At 39.5% G+C, this 16,192-nt stretch overlaps 1 protein-coding gene across 2 annotated transcripts in view; it reads right to left on the bottom strand.

The window, feature by feature from the left end:
- The window catches only part of ADCY1 (adenylate cyclase 1), a 154,078-nt gene that overhangs the window by 57,898 nt on the left and 79,988 nt on the right, over nucleotides 1–16,192 (bottom strand). For both annotated transcript variants that reach the window (XR_008747469.1, XM_055805941.1), the window contains exons 5-6: nucleotides 10,748–10,875; nucleotides 847–1,005 (exon numbers count right to left, since the gene is read on the bottom strand). Coding sequence is in view for 1 of the 2 variants with exons in the window: in XM_055805941.1 (XP_055661916.1) it covers nucleotides 847–1,005; nucleotides 10,748–10,875 (287 nt within the window). In the remaining variant the exon portion in view is untranslated. The remainder of the gene's footprint in view (nucleotides 1–846; nucleotides 1,006–10,747; nucleotides 10,876–16,192) is intronic.

Here is a 16,192-nt window from a genome sequence, read left to right on the forward strand (position 1 = left end):
GAAAAGCTGTTACGCTTTCCTCTATTAAACATTTGTTTAGATTTTTTTTTTGCTGGAAAGCCTTAAGGTAAGGCACATACCAAACACAGTGCCAAAACCTGCCTAAGGCAGACATACACAGCAAACAGAAATTCACTCAACCAGAAAAATTCAGAGTTTCCATTGTGCCCCTGTTCAGCAAACCACGATCTTATGAAAATCCAATGAAGGATGGTAGGTCCCAGTCCAAATGTGAGCTGCACACAGAAGCACAGCCGTACACCTTTGCCAAAGTGCTCTGTGGTCATTCAAACTGGGGCCAAGGCTGCGCAAGGAGTACTTAAAATCTCAGGACATGCCCCATGGATTGGCTGTGGGTTTATGTGTTACCGTATCATTTGCGCACACACCATCAATATTCGAGTTCATAACTGGGTATTTTTTTCTATAGCACACGACTAGTGTTGGAAAGCTTGCTATGTAAAAGGCGTAAGGCACACACCCCCAGCATGTGTAGATGTGCGAGGGTAAAAATTTCTTGCAGTAACTAGAGGGGTTTTACATTTATAACATGAAATGGTGAAAATCTAACATTCCTACATGCCTAGCACTGCCTCATCCGACTCTTTTATATTTGACAGCTTCTAACAATGATTTATTTTGGTGATGTTTTGCTTCTAATCTAACCTATTACCGACCTAAATATAAAGCTCATCTGGAGAATTCCACAGGATAAATCACATAATACATTGATTACTCCTGCTGAACATCAATAGCATTTATATTGCAAATGCCTTAGAGAAGGAAATAATTTCCTCACCGGTGCAGGTTTCTGTTTCTTTTTCAGTGGTTCTTTCTCAGACTTACCCAGGCAGTCCTCCAGCTTCCATCACATTAGCTAAAGTCACATCATTTGACCAGACATCGTATTGCCATTTTCGGAGACCCAGGACCCCACAAAGCACCCTGCCTGTATGCAATCCAACTCGCATGTTGAGATCAACCTCTGTGGCTTCTGCAACAGATCTAGAAAGACAGCATCAGAATATTAAATAATGACATTGCTCTTGATTTTCTCCTTCCCCCAGAGTTAAGATATACACACATGACTGGATACACAGGATCTTTTGAAAATCTCAGATGATATATTCAAGTGCTGTTCTTTTCCTTCACTAGTTTCAAAGCCCCAGTTGTAATGCCAAAGAAATATTTTTCTTCGTCATATTGTAATTACTGTCGAACCAAAATCTCTGTATTGCTAAATTTCTTAACCTAATACATTAATATTTAATTTTCCAGCTTTCAAGAAAACCCAGAAAAAGTTACATTTCATTATATTTAATATAATTAAAAAAAAAAGAAAGAAAGAAAAGGAAAATAAAGCAAGTGTAGTAAATGGCTTTGTCATGAAACTTCCCTAAGACCATAATTTCTAGGTTTTATTTGCCACTTCTGCAGTATTTGCTACCGTGGTCCTACAGAAACTGAGATATTTTAGCAGGAGATAAACAAGTAACTTTCTGGCTGTAACTCAAATAATTCAGAGACAGCCCGCTTAACTCCTGCACTTTCCTGTTTATCTTGCCTCTCACATGTATTTACTTTTATTTGTCATAAATGTTGCTTTCTCCCAATGCATGTTTATTTCAGCAGGATGACAAGTGACCACAACATGATTGCTGGAATCAAAAGAAGATTTCTGAAATGATCTTATTAGGCTTAATTTTAACCTGACCTGTAAGTAAGCAAACATGATTCAGTTGTACCTTTACTCCAGACTGCTTTCAGCATAGTATTAAAATGAGCTATGTGGCTTTTTCTTACCAAAAATCTGTTAATATATCTCCTTATCCTAGCCTTGGGTTTACTGGTTGGTGGATTATTCTCTAATTCTTTTTTACCCTCCTTCACCTCACTCATACAAAGATCATGCTTGATCCTATACACGCTAACAGAATTTCATCGTGAAGGAGTTTAATATTAAACACCAAGGAAAAGGTTGGTCATGTGAGTAAAATATAAACGAGTCATTCAAGACTTGGACTTGATTTCTCTCCTCTTTTATCAGTTTGTTGTGAGTCAAAGTAATTTTATCCTCTTTCAGTTCTCCATCTGTAATATCAAAATAATACTTTGTTTTCCTTACCCCTTTTGTTTGCAGTGGCTTGACCTCAAGGTGATACTATAAAACATTTAATTTGAAACTAAAATAATATAAAATAATCTGGAAAAAAGAGTATAGTATGGACCTCAACAGTTCCTCTCTGTGCAGCACAGAGTTTTTATAAACACTAATTAATATCTTTCCAAAGCTCCTGCAAGAGTGGCACAGAAACCACCTGTAACTACTGACTTGTACCTATAAATTAAATCTAACCTTCAGACATTTTCATTATGAGCTGGTAAAGGAGGAATTAATTGGCAAAGTCACTATTAAAAGCATTTTTACTACTGGTGCCACAATAAGGAAGGGGTCTTCATTTCTGTGAATGTACGACATGCTCTGACTCACACCCTGCACTGGCTTGTGAAGACCAAAGAGGAGCCTTGAAGCTGTCTGCCTTACGCACTACATGTAGAGACCACGGTGTGCACAGTCTTTGCAGATCTTGCTGTTACAGAGACACTCGGCATTCCACAGTTAAGTTGCAGTCCAGAAAGAGATAATATTGGTGAATAAATGCAACTGACTATTCAGTAAGAATCAAACTGAGGCTCTGGCTGTAATTTTCCCTTGATCTTCATTGACCAATATATATTTTTAAGTACCATCTGGTTACACTGGATTTGGCAGAGAGGTCTTTAGAAGCACCTCTTCTAATAAAGGTCTTTATTGCAGGAGTAGACACTGTATTTGTCTCTTGTATAGTTGTACTTATTTGAATATAATTAACAGAAAGGGCAGCACAGGCAGGGTGAGCAGCACAAGATACCTGGCCTCAATTTGACGAAGGGGCTCTGTGGCCATGAAGTGCTCAAGTGTATTTCATGTCAGCCGTTACTAATGCAAGTAATGTGGAGATCTCTTTTGGCCCCCTAGGGAATCTGGGCATGCCACATTTTCCAGTCATTTTTTACGCAACAGCACAGAAAAACTTAAGCACAGCTTTCTGAAAGATTAAATATTTCCTTGTCCTATTTCTACTCACTGCAAGTCAGCTGGCTTTTATTCAATATCCATTACCAATCAAGCCTCATAAATGACTCCAAGGAGTCCTAAAAGGACTCAAGTGTTACAGGGCTTGTTGTGCACACTGCTCGGCAAAGCCTTGAGGACAGGAAAGAAGCTAATAATATAAGGAACCTAGTGATAATTTCACCTTTGTATCTCCACCTGTGCATGTGTATTGTGCCATTAACAGACTGACCTTACACCAGACCGTGCCTGGCAAGCCAAAGCCCTTCAGGATTACACCTTGCTTGCCTGTCTATGTCCTCCCGCATAACTAAATACCTATGTAATTACCTGGTGAACCTGCAACTGTGTGAGTTTCTGTGTTTACAAGTGAATGTTAATTCCCCACACCCCCTCCATTTAAAGCCGTATCCAAAACCTCAGGCTACATGTAAGTGGAAAGACAGTGAAATTCAGACATTGAGAAAGACCAGTTGAGACCTCTGTCCTTGCTTTGTCCCAGATGGCTTGAAAGAGAGGGTGAAATTTCATCTGCTTTTAGAAATTTGAATAGCGTAACAAAAAGTAAATGAAATGAGCAGAGAAATACAACGTGGCTGATCATACTCCTTCTTAAATAAGCTCAACTGTATAATGTACCAGTGAACCATAAAGCAGAATCTGAAAACATTTCATTTTTGAAGAAAAGAATTCCAGAAGTAGTCACTTCATAAAGAATCTAAATCAAGAATGCATTTCTACATTTTCCCCAGAAACTACAACGTGTTCCAGGGGTGCTTTCACCATTTTAAAATTTGAGAAGGAAAAAAGCCCTCAGGAACAGTTCATTAAACTTTCTGAATTTACCTTTAAGACCTGTGTGCCCTTTATGCAGTTAATTTCCATGAATACACCCCACTGAACTATAAAAAATGAGGAATGTTAAGTAACATATGAAGAATAGACTTCAAATATATAATCAGAGCAGAACCACAATCATATTCCCAAACAACATCAACATTTCAGCAATAAAATATCACAAAAGTTTCCGATAAGGCAATTTAGATTAGAAAGGCATTTTAGAATATAAATATATTTTTGAAAAAAATACCAGAACCTCACAAACAAGTCATGAATAGGAAAAAGAAAAGATGTTTCTCAAATAAATTATTCATTGGAACTTACTCTCTCCTAGATTCAGATATAATATACTGAAAGGTTTTCCAAATGTTAACACAAAAGTGGGCCCAGAAACAAATGGAAATCAAAACCCACTGTTTTTAAAGTAGAAACATGCAGTGTCTATATAAGTGGCTAAGATAACTATCGACCCTGACAGCTCAAGTATCCTACCAAGCCTTTAAATTTTAGTTCTCTCCTTAGCTACAAATATTTCATGCACTACTACAAGACATCAAAGTCATTTAGATCATCTGCAGAACAGCTCCAGAGCTGTGCTGCATTTGAATGAAAAAATAAAGCTCTGCATTCCATTTCTTGTAAGTTATTTAGGGCTTTTCTTCAGGTCCAAGAATATCTGCATTGAAATAGGTGCTTCCTGGTTAAAGGCTTAGACAAGATTTTTGGCTCAGTTACGTACATTTGCACTTCATATATTTTTATAGATATACATATATATTTATCTATGGTTCTAAGAGAAGGGTGTCCTTTAATTTTGCATAGCTTGCTAAATATTTCTCTGTCAGTTCCATTTCAACATCATCAGGAATTGGTCTGTTCTTGGACGTTAATGATAAAGACAATATTTCTGTAAATTACTCTGTCAGCCTGGTAGGCTGTGGGAGAAGATGCTGCTGGCCACAGCCAAGCAACACCCGTACCCCAGACCCCCTTGTTTGCCCTCCCACAAGGCAAGGGCCACGTTAGGTTTGTCAGGCAATTTAAAAACTTTTGGTGTCCTGTTTTGGCAGCTGTTTCTCCAGATCAGGTTCAGGTTTTTTTGATTGGTTTGCTTATCTGTGGTGTGTGTGGGGTTTTTTTGTTTTTTTGTTTTTTTTTTTTTTCTCTTGTCTTTTGTTGGTTGGGGTTTTTTGTTTGTTTTTGTTTGTTTTTGTTTTTGTTTTTGTTTTTTTTTTAATATTGACCAGAACTACATGCTTTCCCAGTATGTTGCTCACCTGGAGCATGGCAGCAGGGAGCTGGAGCACAGAGCCCAGGCTGTGAAGGTGTGATGGTTTCAGTAGTCAAGACGCTCACTTTGACAGAGGTGAGAGCTGACCAAGCTTTCATCAATGGTAGACAGCTTTCTCCACTGCTAAAAATGCAGTTGCTGGTTTTCCCAGAATTCAGGGTCAACTCACTCCTGCCAGTCCAAACTTTCCCAGGCCCTGGACCTTTAGAGGACCAGGGGGAAAAGCATCAACAGTGTTGACATCAGGAAAGTTGGAGCTTCTGTCTTCTTCCTCAAACAAACGATCACACAGGAAAACTTGACATTTCAGCTGGGGCTTCCTCAAACTAGATGCTGTAGCTCCTCTCCCTTCCCCAGTACCTTTGGTCAGCCGATGACCAAACTCATGGGAAGGAGACAGTCCAAGCATCAGCCTCTGCAGTGTCCCAAGCAACAACAAAATTTGTAGATGCAAAAGAAGCCAAATTTCCCTCTGTGAGGTCCTACACGGACAACTGGTGGAGTCATCCATACGGGATAAACACCTATGTGAAACTGAGCAAAGCTGATGGACCCCACTGGGGTGCCCAGATTTCAAGAAGCAAAGGCTCTCAGACACTTTCCCTCAGGCCTCTTCAAAGCCCATGTGCATTAGGAACACTCAATTCAGAGGGCCAGATGAGACCTATTCTAAAGCAAGCCTCCCCCCTTCTCCACCCCATAATATGTATAGGTTAAACTGAAGAAGTCAGCAGCAGCTACTCTGATCTACAGACGTGCTCCTGCTGTGCTGTGTTGACTGCCGATGTAGGTGCAGCCAGTGGTGAGATCCCCCGGGTCAGCACTCAAACGGCACCCTAGTAAGGCGGCAAGGGAAGGAGTATTGTGAAAATGTACTGCTTATGTGATGACAGGAATAGTTAGAGGATCCCATGACATTTGTGACAAGTTTATGAAGGTTAGCCCCAATATTTTGGCCCGGTCCCAAATCTAGTATTTATCTCCTGCTCACTCAGATTCCCTCCTCATTTCCAATTGGAAACGTTATGGTTCACTTCTTGCCCTGTGGCATTATCAAGTGCATTTAAATAACTCCCTCATTTCATCACATTTCATCTCCTAAGAGGATCCATTTGTGGACTGAGCCAAATGGTTGTTAAATATAGTTTATATCAGTTGATGAAGTGCTCTGTAAGGAAAGACAAACTGCTATTAAGAATGTATAAAATTGCCCCTGTAACACTAGCTTAAACCAGAACTCCAGCCAGTTTATGGGGTAGAGAGGGAAGAGCTTGGGTAGCTGGGCGAAACCTTTTTACGTGGCAATCAGCTAACAAATATATCTAGAAAGTAAAATACTGTAGTAAATAGAGTGGAACCTTCAAATGTGGCAAGATATTTAAGTCAGGTGAAGAGAGCACTTGGCCTAACACTCTTCAAAACCAAGGTGAGGAAAACATCTGCCACTTCAGAGCAACATCTGGCACATCAGAGGCACTAATGAACATGACCATTGTAATTATATTACTAAGAAAAACCTGACCATTAAAACTCACCTGAAGAAAGCAGCATGGGTGGTGTCCAGCATTTAACTCCCACTTAAATACTGCCACGATGGTTTAAGTGCCTCTGAAGTAGAACAAACACTGACCTGTACCAAGGCACTGACACAAAACTCCTTGGCAGCAGAAATTCTTTTGGAATAGAAACAGAATATAATGCTGTTTCGTTGGGTTTTTCAAGAAAAAACCCACCACAACCAACCACATCTTTCCATAAAGGTTCTGGTATGACTTTAACTGTGCCCTTGAAAAAGGATACTTAGTAAAAGGCAGATGAAATTCTGACAATTTTAAGTATTTTAGAATGTTCTTTGAAAACTACCTTGAAAAATCTCAATCTAAATGTAATGAGGCAACATTCTGAGATTACACTCACATGCAGCACCATATTCTAGGATATGAATTTATATGAACTCATTGCAACATTCAACTCAGTCAAATCACAGATCCATCAACCAGCCACTAGAAGTTTCTATTCCTTGATTTCCTGGAAAAAAGCACGTTTTGGTGGTACATATCTCTGGGACAGGCACTTTTGACAGATCCATCAGCTGAATCACAATTCAAGCGATTTTATTTATGTATTTATCTATCCCAGGTAACATGACAAACCTGTCACTAGGGGTGACAACTTCCAAGCATGAATTTGCAAAGCCAAGGACTGATTTCTGCAGTACAGTGAAGAGACTCTTAGAAGACTATCAGCTGACATCCAACTTTGGATGGAAGGGGGAAGTTTAAAAACAAAAGTGACTCGCATCTCATGAGACTGATAAACAACACCTAATAATCATACCAATAGAAAAATAATGTTGCATTCCAAATTTACCATCATAAACTCTTCACTTCTTTTCATTAGCTCAACATATTTTCCAATAAATTATTCTGGGGAATCTATCTTCTAACATGGGTCTCTGTGGAGGAGTGAAGAATTTTTTCCTAATCTTCATCAGAAAATATTTTCCTGGTCTGAAGCATTTTGTGCAGTTGGCTTACCCACATGCTTCTGTCAACAAAAGCACCTCATCCAGAATCCAGCAATATCTGAACAGATGATGCTCCACTTGCAGTAAAATAAAAAAAAATAGTACTGCCATCAAGGGCAATGGTGCTTCAAATGCATCATCCTCCTGTTTCCTAGCATAAGGAGAACAGGCATATTCATTTAACTAAGGAAAGAAATATACTTTGATCCTGGGATCTTACAGTCCTCACACTACTAATTCCTTGTTGAGGGAAAAAAAAATATATTTGGATTAATCAATTCTGCTTATGTACAACGGATGCAGAATAGGTCTCTAGCCATTCACCAACCCTAAATAAATATGACACTCTTATAACCTTGCCTCTTCTCCATCTTGCCCTCTTACTGTGCTCTGACCACTGACTACACTAAAGACTTTCACTTTATGCATTCTTTAAAAAAACAAAATTCTGAAATTGTCAGTTACCTCTCTTCCACCATAACCTCGGACTACACATGTCTAGTTAACACATCACAGCCCATCCACTTAGAATAACGGAGTTACTGATGTTGGAAGGGGCCTTTGGAAATCATCTAGAGCAAACCCCCTGCTCAGAGCAGGGTCAGCGACAGAAGGTTTCCCAGGACTATGTTCAGCTGGGTTTGAAATCTCTCCAAGGATGCAAAGCCCACAACCTTCCAGTGCAAACTCTTCAGTATCGGACCACCTCCACAGCAGAAAAATGTTTTTTCTTATACTTAAATGGAATTTATTGTATTTCAGTTTCTGCCCATTTCCTCTTTCCCCGACACTGGATACCACTGAGAAAAGTTTGGCTTTGTCCTCTTTACACACTCTCATATTGATAAGATTCCCCCGAGCCATCTCTTCTCCAGGCTAAACAGTCCCAGTTCATTCCTTCTTTATTAATTCAATTTGTTTTTCAAGTTTACGTTGTCATGACAGCAGCCAATAAATGATAAACACAAAAAGGGAACGTTTCATTCCTAATATCAGTAAAACATTCAAAAAAGGAAAGTTCAGACACTGCCTTAGTTGTGTACATGAAACACAGCACAACTAATGAATTAAAGATTAATGGTAGGTTTAAAAGAGGATGCATCAGCTACTGCTTTCCATAGATTTAAGAAGAAAAAAAAAAAAAAAAAGACTTCAGAAAATGTGTACAAAGGCCTGTACATCTACCTATGCTTCTAAAGGTCAAGGCTTCCTTATAAATGGAGTATCCATATACTGCCGAAAGAATGCACATATATCTAATTTGCAGACTTAGGATATCCCTTCAGGATTTTTTAGTATGATAGACTAGCATATATTATCACAGATTACAAAATCTTTTATCAATTTTACAATGTTTACAAAGATAAGGAACTTGCACTAAATGGAAGGGAGGATATTGATTTATTTATCCAACTCTTCACACTGAGAGATTTTGTAAATGAACATCACAATAAAAGCGTAGGGATTGAGCTAGAAATGAGAATCAACCTTCAATTGCTTTGAGTACTTCTCTCCTTTTTCCTATGTTTTCAAGTCCTTTGCAAAGAAAGCTCAATGAATTCAGGATCACAGAAAAATTTAAGGTTGATATGAAACAACAAAAATGCGCAGTAATGTCTGTGTTCCCCTAAGGCAAACCCTTAGTGGGATTTGAACAACTAGCCACTACTTCCACAGAGATAAAAAACTTACAGTGAACTCTTTGAGAGGATCATAATATGTTCTTCTACAACACTAAGACTCTCCAGAAATGAGCACAGCTCCTTTTTGTGCATTTATGTGTGAAAACATCCACACGTACAAATGGAAGACATGAAATATAGGACATGGCAAAAGCTCTACTAGAAACAAGAAAGGCGGTGAAATGTTCCAAATCAAAAATGCTTTACTTGAATTCATAAGCTTTATGTATGCTTATTCTACTTTTCCTTTATTTAATACTTTACTATTAGTTTTTAAATTGAGATTACACTGTGGTCTATTCACCTTCACAGAGAAGGCAGGTTTTGTCTGTGTTCAATGCAAAAATTCAGGGATTAAGTGAGGGGAAGCAGAACCTCAAATCAACTCTACATTCCCAACAGGCCAGCTGACAACAGAGAGAAAGAATAACTGCCTACTGGAAATGGCTGTCAAACACTTTCCAACGTAGAACTGGCTAAGGCCCCTGATGTGACACACTTGTGCAAGCTCATTCCAAATGCAATAGCACTGTGTTGACAGTATGTATTTATATACAGAATGAATACAGGTGTGCACGCCCTCCTACAGCCATCCCATAAAACAAACATGCACCCACACAGAGCAATACAGCGGTGAAGATATTTTCCATCTTTATCCCTTCCCTCCTGCGTAATGGGAGCTAAAAGCTCATTCACAGTTCTTTCACATTCACATTTTTTGCCTGGTTGAAATAATGATCAATTCAGAGCTCTCAAGCATAAAAAAAATTCTTCTGATCACCAAAGTGAATTTCACGTTACGTTTCTGAAAAGCAGAATAAATTAGTGGTTTAAACATGACATAGAGAAAGGAAAAGACAGAAAATTATCATTTTTAGAATACAAACACATACACAACATGCATACATTAGGACTGGCTTTGAGTGTACATACTGGTGGCAAAATGAGCCATGTTTATTGCTGCAAAACTGGGCTTCTTTCTTTGTGGCAAATGGCAATGGGAATATTTTGCTACTTCCCAGTATCTTTCTGTCCCCTAACCAGTACCTGTCTGAGCCTCTACATATTCAGACTTGTGCACTTTTCCCTCATAGCGATTAAATGGAGTAGAAAATCAACATCTAGTGTGACCCCTCTAAAACCAGTAAGTATCTTGTGGCCTGAGTGCAGCAGTGTGAATTGCTAGGTGTGCAGCACTCACAGACACTGCTGGTCGCTCTGAGAGCACCCTTCCCCACGGCACCCAGAAGCTGTTGTAGTACTCTGTCTGGTTCACCCTGCGCAGTACTTACGTGATGGTGTCAATCATATCCAGTCCCATTTCCACACAGCAATGGGCATGATCTGTTTTGGGCTGGGTCAGTCCTGATACGCAGTAGTAACAGTCCCCTAGGATTTTTATTCTTCTGCAGTGGTTTTCCTTTAATCAAAACAGAATGCGAAAACTTTTACTATTCATATAAATATTCCAGCATTTAAAGGATAAAATCTTCTCCATCAGTCAGGGAATCCTTTTCTGATCAAATTAAGTAACCTACAGTTCATGAAATCTGGATTCATACCGGAACAGCTGACATACACTTTTTGTTTCTTTATGTATTTATAAATATGCACATAAATACTGGTGATCAGCCCCACATTGTTCAAGACAGGTAGGTAACTCTGCTTAAAACTACAGTTCTAAAAAAATATTATCCCCTTGCCCTCATGCTGGGTCAGTACGTATTCAAGATCTGCAGTGAGACTTCATTCCTGTATGAATCCAAGCCAGAGGACTGAAGCCAAACCACTACTGAATATCAGGAAATGTTTGTATTCTGAGAAGCTTTTGTTTCAAATCCAGTTCCAACTTAGCAGGAGAGATCATGCACAAGTAAAGGTGCACACATTTGTGCATTACTGATTCATCAATCACAATTTAAAATACAGCAACATCAGTGTAAACATGACACACTTGCAGATCAGAAGATACAGTCAGTTTGCATTGCCATCAAATTTATCTCCTGTTTGCCTACTGTTTAATTTCTACAGCCAAAAAGACCTGGCTAAATCTCTCCCATTTTGAAAAACCAGTGATAGCATGCAATGATTGCTACATTGATCTGAGCAGAAATTTCATTTCTAAACAGAGGGCACATAACAAAGTGCCTTTAAATAATAAACTATAAGGAGACGCGATAAGACGATGGCATCTCTTGCAGCTAGACTGTGGTAACTTCTACTCATTTAGAGTACAGCACAGAAAAGTAAATTAACTGATTCGTTGAATCCAACTTACAGAGCTGGGACTATGTAAGTGCCACGCAGAAGTAGCTGTTGTGAATATGATGATAAAAGATTAACAAAACTCCAATTCCTTCTCCATTGATATGCTACATAGGCTTGATTTCAGTGCCACAGAAAGAGGAGAAAAAAAAAACAACAACAGAGGGCTATGGTGGTGGAATTTAAATTTTCTGGGAATACTGGTTTAGCTTCTCACACAGGCACATGTCCTCCTCCAGCCCCCTGCCTACAAGAACCAAAGCCCTCCTGAGATGACTGCAGTCTCCACATCACTGCCCATACTCCAGCTTGGAAGCGGTGGTGATGCCTACAGCAATCTCTTTGTCTCGGACATGTCGTACACTAGCACTTGGGGCTTGTTATTCCGCACTCCTCCAGCTGCAGGCATTCCCACACCTGTCTTCTTTGTACATGTTTCCAAATATCGAACAATAATTATGAAAGTCACTTCTGTTCAGACACGGAAGAAAGCATGCTGACGCTTGTCGCAGCACTCTCCAAACTATCAAGCTGCAACAAGGTCTTTTACCATCTCGTACCAGCACACTCTTCATACAGTCCCTCTGCTGCCTTCTCCTCCTTGTCTCACCTCATCCAGGGCATGGGTTTTCTCTCTTGCTTCTTCCTTGGCTGCTCTCTCTCCACTGGCTCTCAACCACTTAACCAGCCACACCTGCACCTTACCTACATTGGCTAACCCACAGCTGTATATTATCAATGATAATTAACCCAGTTTCATTCTTCTACAGACACTGTTCAGGAAAACTGGTCTGTCTATTTCTTTTTATAAACTAAAAACTCAAGTCTTGAAGCAAAGAAGAGGGCCATCTTTTGGGGAATGCTTAGCTAGTAGAAAAGGCTTTTCTAAGAGTGACTGCTTTACATTTCTTCTGTACAGGAGGTTTTTAAATATACCACTAATTATTATTAGTAATATATATTTTAATGAATGTGAACATAATTATTGCAGAAGCATAATCACCAGGTCCTTGGAGTATTCCCACACACTATAGCCACAAAATGCCTCACCAGTTTTACTTAAGAGTTTTAATTGGGTAGTTTGAGGTCCTTGGCTAAATGGTATTATATATGTAAAATAATTACTGATGCACACAAAGTAATATGCAGACCTCAAAACCTATCCTGACACAAAACAGGCCTTCCAACTCAAGGTTTTTGCACAGAAACCACTAAATACAAACCACCAAGTTTTTTAGCAGGAACCACTACATTTTATAATGGGATGCACAAAATTACTGTCAGACTGGCACAGCACAGCCTGGTTATTAGTTTAAGAAAGGGAGAAAAAAACCCCAAAACAACAGATCTTGATCCATTACCACTTTTCCAAGTCAGTTTATTACTTTTGCAGTATAAAAATAAAATAGAATTATACAAAGAAATAAGGACTCCATTTTTTTCTGGAGAGATATTAATTTTGATGGAAGACAAGACTAAATCACCTGCTGTTTTTGAAATGACGACTCTGTTCCCTATCAGATGTTATCCTCACTGTCCTTATTTATAAAAATCAATTAATATGCAGTAATCTCTAGAAAAAAAAAAAGTTTGTTTTCTTTCTCTCAACACATAAAGCAGGCTTACAGGAAGGAGATGCAGTGCAGCTTTGTAAGAGCAATCTTTCTGAGGATTGATATGCAAATTAACAAAACAAACCCTTTCCCTCTCTCTGTTTTGTTTCCTCAGCAACTTCCAAAGAAGCCCTTGACTCGGCAATATCTTACACTTTTGTGGCAGCGATGAATTCAAGTGTGATAGTTACAAATTCTAGTCACAGTTGATACAAGCAATGTCTGTTTAGAAACAGCTGATAATTTGGTTTTATGCACATGATAAAAAGCAGCAGAGATTGCTAGCGCTGCATTTGCCAGGCAGCTTGCCCACCTGTGGTGCCTCACCCAGACGCTTCCCAGCAGATCTGCAGAATTCCCTCTGGCACAACTGTCTGTCACAGGGTTTGCCAGTGTGAAGTGGAAGCCCCACTTGGAAAGCAGAGGATACTTCGAAGCTGCTAGAATTTTCTTTACACTTTCAGACAAGCACTTCATAAAGCAGCTGATGGAAAGGAAGGTCAGCTAGACTATAATTTTAAAAAGCAAGATTTTAGAAGCTAAACATTGAACTCCTCTCTCCTAACTCTACTAACTGCAGTGGAATTACACCAAGGATGAGTCTGACCCTCGGTGACTTAATTACAATATACTGTAATTATACACATCCATTATTGTACGCATCCATTTCTTTTTCTGCAGGCCTGCTAGCAACCTGATTTTTGGCTGTGCTCTTCAGACTTTTATTATCATACCCTCCTGGAATCAAAATCTACAAGTAGGAGGGATTTTATTTATCCATAAATTAGAAAGACAATTTTTTGCCCTTCCTACTAAAAAAACTTTATTACCTAAGGTACATAAAAAGATTCTTTACAATATTCAGGCAATTTGGATTTAGTTATGCTGTGCAGAGTAAGAGAAAAGATTAAGAAGGTCTACAAGAAGATGCATAAGCAATAATTCCCGTTTCCCTTAGCTCAGACTCTACCAGTCTTACAGTCTCCTAGAATGTTCTTGCATGTTGCAGCACAAACTAGTAGGCTGCAACAAGGCTTTTGCCATCAGTCAGATTCTACTGTTCCCGTTGTTTCTTCATCCTTTTCAGGCCAGTCCACCCTGCCTCTTGCCTCTGCTGCATCCTCCTCCTTGTCTCTCCTCTATCTGGGTCACTCTCTCTCTCTCTACTCCCTCTGCTTCTTCCAGGTCTCTCTTCATCCAGTGCTCCTCCATACCCCTTAGAGATATTTAACTACTTAGCAGGAACCAGCCACAGCTGTACATTATCCACATCAGCCAGCCCACAGCTGTATATTGTTAATTAACCCAGCTGCATTCCTCTACACTTGGACATGAGCAGTAATAGCATTTAGTTTTGTTTAGGCTAGAAAAATGTGAACAGGAGTTTGGCCACTACCTATGATGCTTAGCGATTGCAAAGTTAGAGTCTTAGAAAAAAGAACGGAAAGAAAAAAAAAAAAAAAAAAAAAAGAAACCTCAAACTAACATGTGTCCAGGTCCAGCTATTTAAGTGTTGGGGTAAAAGAAAGTGCTATTAGGCTTGGAGTTAAACTGAAGGCTTTACTCTCTCAGGGGAAGGCTTTGGCATCCTCACCAAAGCTCAGACATCAGCATTAGGGAGACCTCTGGGTATTGCCCCTGCACAGGTGCAAACCAGTGCAAGAGCAGCAGTGCATGCAGCAGAGGGGTAGAAGGAGGTGCACTGGCAGTGTGTGTTGCAGCTCCTCAGCCCAACCCCCTTCATGCCTCCCCCATCCATTCACTGCCCAAAACAGTTTGAATCTCTGGGGGAAAAAAGCTGTTCCTCTGTTTCCTGAGAAAACCCACTGTGAGGTCAATGCTTCCTTCACATGCCGAAGATAAGTTTTGGGTAGAGGGAAACCATCAAAATGCAAATCTCCGAGGGCTCCGTTTTCATTGAGAGTAGAATTAATTCTGGGGAGACAGCAGTGAACCACAAGTGCTGAAGAAGGAACAGTCACCATTCTTCTGGTCCTGCCACTGCTGTTAAGAGCTTTGTCACTGGAGCGAAACAATGCCACAGAGGGGCATGGTCACCCTCCCTTACAGACGTTCAGTGTGCCAAAAGGCAGATCAGTGCCCCTGAGGAAAAAACCCATCACAGAACTATTTTTGAGCTTCACTGTTCTTCATATTTTCCCTCTTGTTTTCCTTCCTTCTTGGTTTATCAGTAGTTGTCTTTCAGAAAGCCCCATTCCAACAGCTTCCTCTGAGCAGCCTGCTGTGCTCGGAGCTGAACTGTTGTAGGTAGGCAAAGGGGATCAAATTTTCAGTTCATATTAATCAGCATGGCATCATCGGTATTCAGGGGAACTACACTAATTTGTACCAGCGCTCCCTCTAATCCTCAGGGACGTGAGCCATAACTCCCTAATCCAGGCTAACCACAACACAGTTATAGTCCTTTCTTAGTTATTACAATATAAAATGACTATTGGGGGAAAAAAAATACAAAGCACCTATACAATTCCCCAAAACTGCAACACAGGTATAAAATACCTTCCCTATTTACCTCTCTTCACAAACCTTGAACATCATTCTGTTTTCAAAGAAGTCTCAACAGAGGACAAGAGAGGATTCACCACGGTTACCACTGCAGCTTATTTTCAATGTCTTTAACACATGCAGCATATTTAATATTTACAGCACTTTATGCCAAAGTGCTATTAATCTCAATAGAAAATTGGGTTAGAAAGCTTTGAGTCACTCTAGAAGTTAACATAAATTTATCTATATTACAGATGTGTGTAGAGATACAAAAGATACTTGCAGAAAGAATATTATTTTCTACTACACCCTCTAAAGCTGGAATGATGTCTCTATCCAATTTCATTAAAC

The sequence above is a fragment of the Falco peregrinus genome, chromosome 5 (assembly GCF_023634155.1).
Source record: "Falco peregrinus isolate bFalPer1 chromosome 5, bFalPer1.pri, whole genome shotgun sequence".
NCBI lineage: Eukaryota > Metazoa > Chordata > Aves > Falconiformes > Falconidae > Falco > Falco peregrinus.